This window comes from Euwallacea similis, chromosome 10 (genome assembly GCF_039881205.1).
Source record: "Euwallacea similis isolate ESF13 chromosome 10, ESF131.1, whole genome shotgun sequence".
In the NCBI taxonomy this organism is placed as follows: domain Eukaryota; kingdom Metazoa; phylum Arthropoda; class Insecta; order Coleoptera; family Curculionidae; genus Euwallacea; species Euwallacea similis.
In genome coordinates this window covers 3,468,761-3,471,029 of record NC_089618.1, presented here as the reverse complement: position 1 = coordinate 3,471,029, position 2,269 = coordinate 3,468,761, and the positions used below count along the sequence as shown (strand labels likewise).

General features: G+C 37.6%; 1 protein-coding gene across 1 annotated transcript; it reads left to right on the top strand.

Annotated features, from left to right (window-relative positions):
• The first annotated feature begins 650 nt into the window (after positions 1 to 650).
• On the top strand, positions 651 to 2,212 carry LOC136411808 (uncharacterized). Its single transcript, XM_066394534.1, has 2 exons — positions 651 to 1,030; positions 1,087 to 2,212. Exons 1-2 carry the CDS (start codon positions 778 to 780, stop codon positions 2,112 to 2,114), a joined length of 1,281 nt encoding a protein of 426 aa, XP_066250631.1. The 5' UTR covers positions 651 to 777; the 3' UTR covers positions 2,115 to 2,212.
• The last annotated feature ends 57 nt before the right edge of the window (positions 2,213 to 2,269 follow it).

Genomic DNA, 2,269 nt, shown 5'->3' with positions numbered 1-2,269 from the left:
CCGGGACGCCGCTTGGGTCTAAATGCGTTCCTGGTGTACGTCACTGCGTATACAGGACGATGCCGCAACCAGTGCAATTATAACTTATTAGAGACGAATTAAATAGATTCAAAATAATTTGTTTCAAAATGCAGCTGTGACATCATTGGCAAAATGTTAAAAATTACTACTAATTTTTCAGTAGGAGAAAGTGATGGAATTATAAATTCCAATTCAGGTTATTGCAAACCCTGTGCTTTTTAATTTATATTGCTCGAAAATATCTTAGAGTTATTCTAAAATTTCCGGAATTTTCACCGCTAGTAAAGGGAAAATGGTGTTATGTTATAGTTGTAGACGTAAAGCAGACCTTTAACACCGTAAAATGGCCCTAAGAGTAAAAAAAACAAGATTTCACTAAATTATTAAAGTAGTCCTTTTTCTTCGTATAGCCAATTTTTCGCGCGTATTCAACCAGTAATATGTCCTTTTTCTCAGTTTAGCACCTAGAAAACCAACTTTAAAACTCGTTCATGGTTGAAGTCTATCAGGCAAGATATCTCTTTATCGAAAAGAATGTATAAGACAAGGATGTAAGCAAACCCCGGCCACTTACAAATAAAAGTCAAGATTTTAAACGTCACTGTCAATCGAATTTAACCTTACTTTTATTTCATTGTTTACAATTATTGCTAACACGGAATTCTGTGGCAGAAATTTACTAAATTATCACATAAAACACCTAAAAATCTGTATAAGTGGATTTTAAAACCATCAAACACAACTTTAAGTATTCTCATGAGCTCTTGCTCCCTTATTTGCGATGTCTGCGGCAAGGAAATCCCCTCGTTCCCCTGTGGGCTTAGAGAGTTGCAAAGACATCAAAAATTTGCTCATCAATCTTGGGGCCCTTCAAAGCGTCCTAATATAAAATGTCAAGAGCAAGGATGCCCCTTCTGGTGCTACAAGTTAAAGGCGTTTCGCAGCCATCTGGATAATGACCACAGTTTAAAACAAGAGATGGAGGAGCTGTGGTTCCGGGATTCAAGAGGTAAATTTTCAGACCCACTACCCACTTTTAAGAGGTAAATATGAGTTTTAAAACAGAATTTGAGCTGTGGAAGTCGGCAGAGGAATCCCAAACTTCAAGTAAATGGGTGCGAACGGGAGGCAAAACTGACAAACTAGTAACCATACATTATTACTGCCACCGGACTGGTAGGGTTCGCTTCACTTCCAAGAGGAAAAGGCAGAATTTAAACTCGTGTAAATTAAACAACTACTGTACCTCCACTATATCTTTAACCAACACTCCACAAGGCATTAAAGTGCATTATTACCCAACACATTATGGTCATGACTCTCAGTTAAACTCCACATCACTAAGCATCGATGTGAAGGATGTAATTGCATTAGAGTTAATGAAGGGCAAGTCAGTTTCTGAGGTGTTTAGTGCCCTTAAAGGGAGCAATATTGTCGAAGTCACTAGGAAGCATGTGCATGCAATTGCAGTGGAATATGGCATAAAAGATTTTGGTTTGAAAAGTGAATTAGGTCAGAAAAGGAGCACCATTAAGCAGAACCATATAATAGCAGCCAATGCTTGTGACATGCTTGTAGTTAAGTTGGAGAATGAATGGAAAGTTAAATCCTCACAGGGAGTTTTTACAGTAAAATTGGTTCAGGATAGTTGCAAGTGTAAAGTGAAATGTCCTCGTTGTTTAGTATGTACGCACGCATATTCATGCACTTGTGAGCATTATTTAATTGGTCAAAACATGTGTGAACATATCCATAAAGTGTGCTTAATGCTGCCACAAGTTGAAACTTGTCCTGAGGAACCTATGGGAAATCATGTTAGTCGAGAGGACGTGCAAAATAATGCCCAAAGTGTTCTCAATTTGTGCCAGCAGGCAGAAGATAGTTCTGTGGACTGGGAATCTGTGAACAACCTCTTGAAGCAGGCAATTGATTTGATCACAAAACCACGGGTTTTAAACGGAGATAGCGACAATACTAATATTGTAGCGAACGATAATTTATTGTTAATTGGGCCTACGGCTACTGATGATTTGACTGGAGAGCATGGGAGCACCTATTCATTATTGGCCATGGCAACTACTTATACTGATTAAGGCATAAGTCGAGGAAAACTGTCTCTCAGAATAATATTACCGTAAAGAATCATGTAACATTTTTGAGATAATAATTATTCTTAATAAATGTTTTTTTTTTCTAATTTTTAAATTCTTAATGACGCTCCGTATTTTACCTAGCCTGCGAGGAAATG

Coding starts and splice junctions, on each gene's coding strand:
- LOC136411808 (XM_066394534.1), top strand. CDS start 778: ATGAGCTCTTGCTCCCTTATTTGCGATGTCTGCGGCAAGGAAATCCCC. Junction 1,031..1,086: donor GTGGTTCCGGGATTCAAGAG/GTAAATTTTCAG, acceptor GTTTTAAAACAG/AATTTGAGCTGTGGAAGTCG.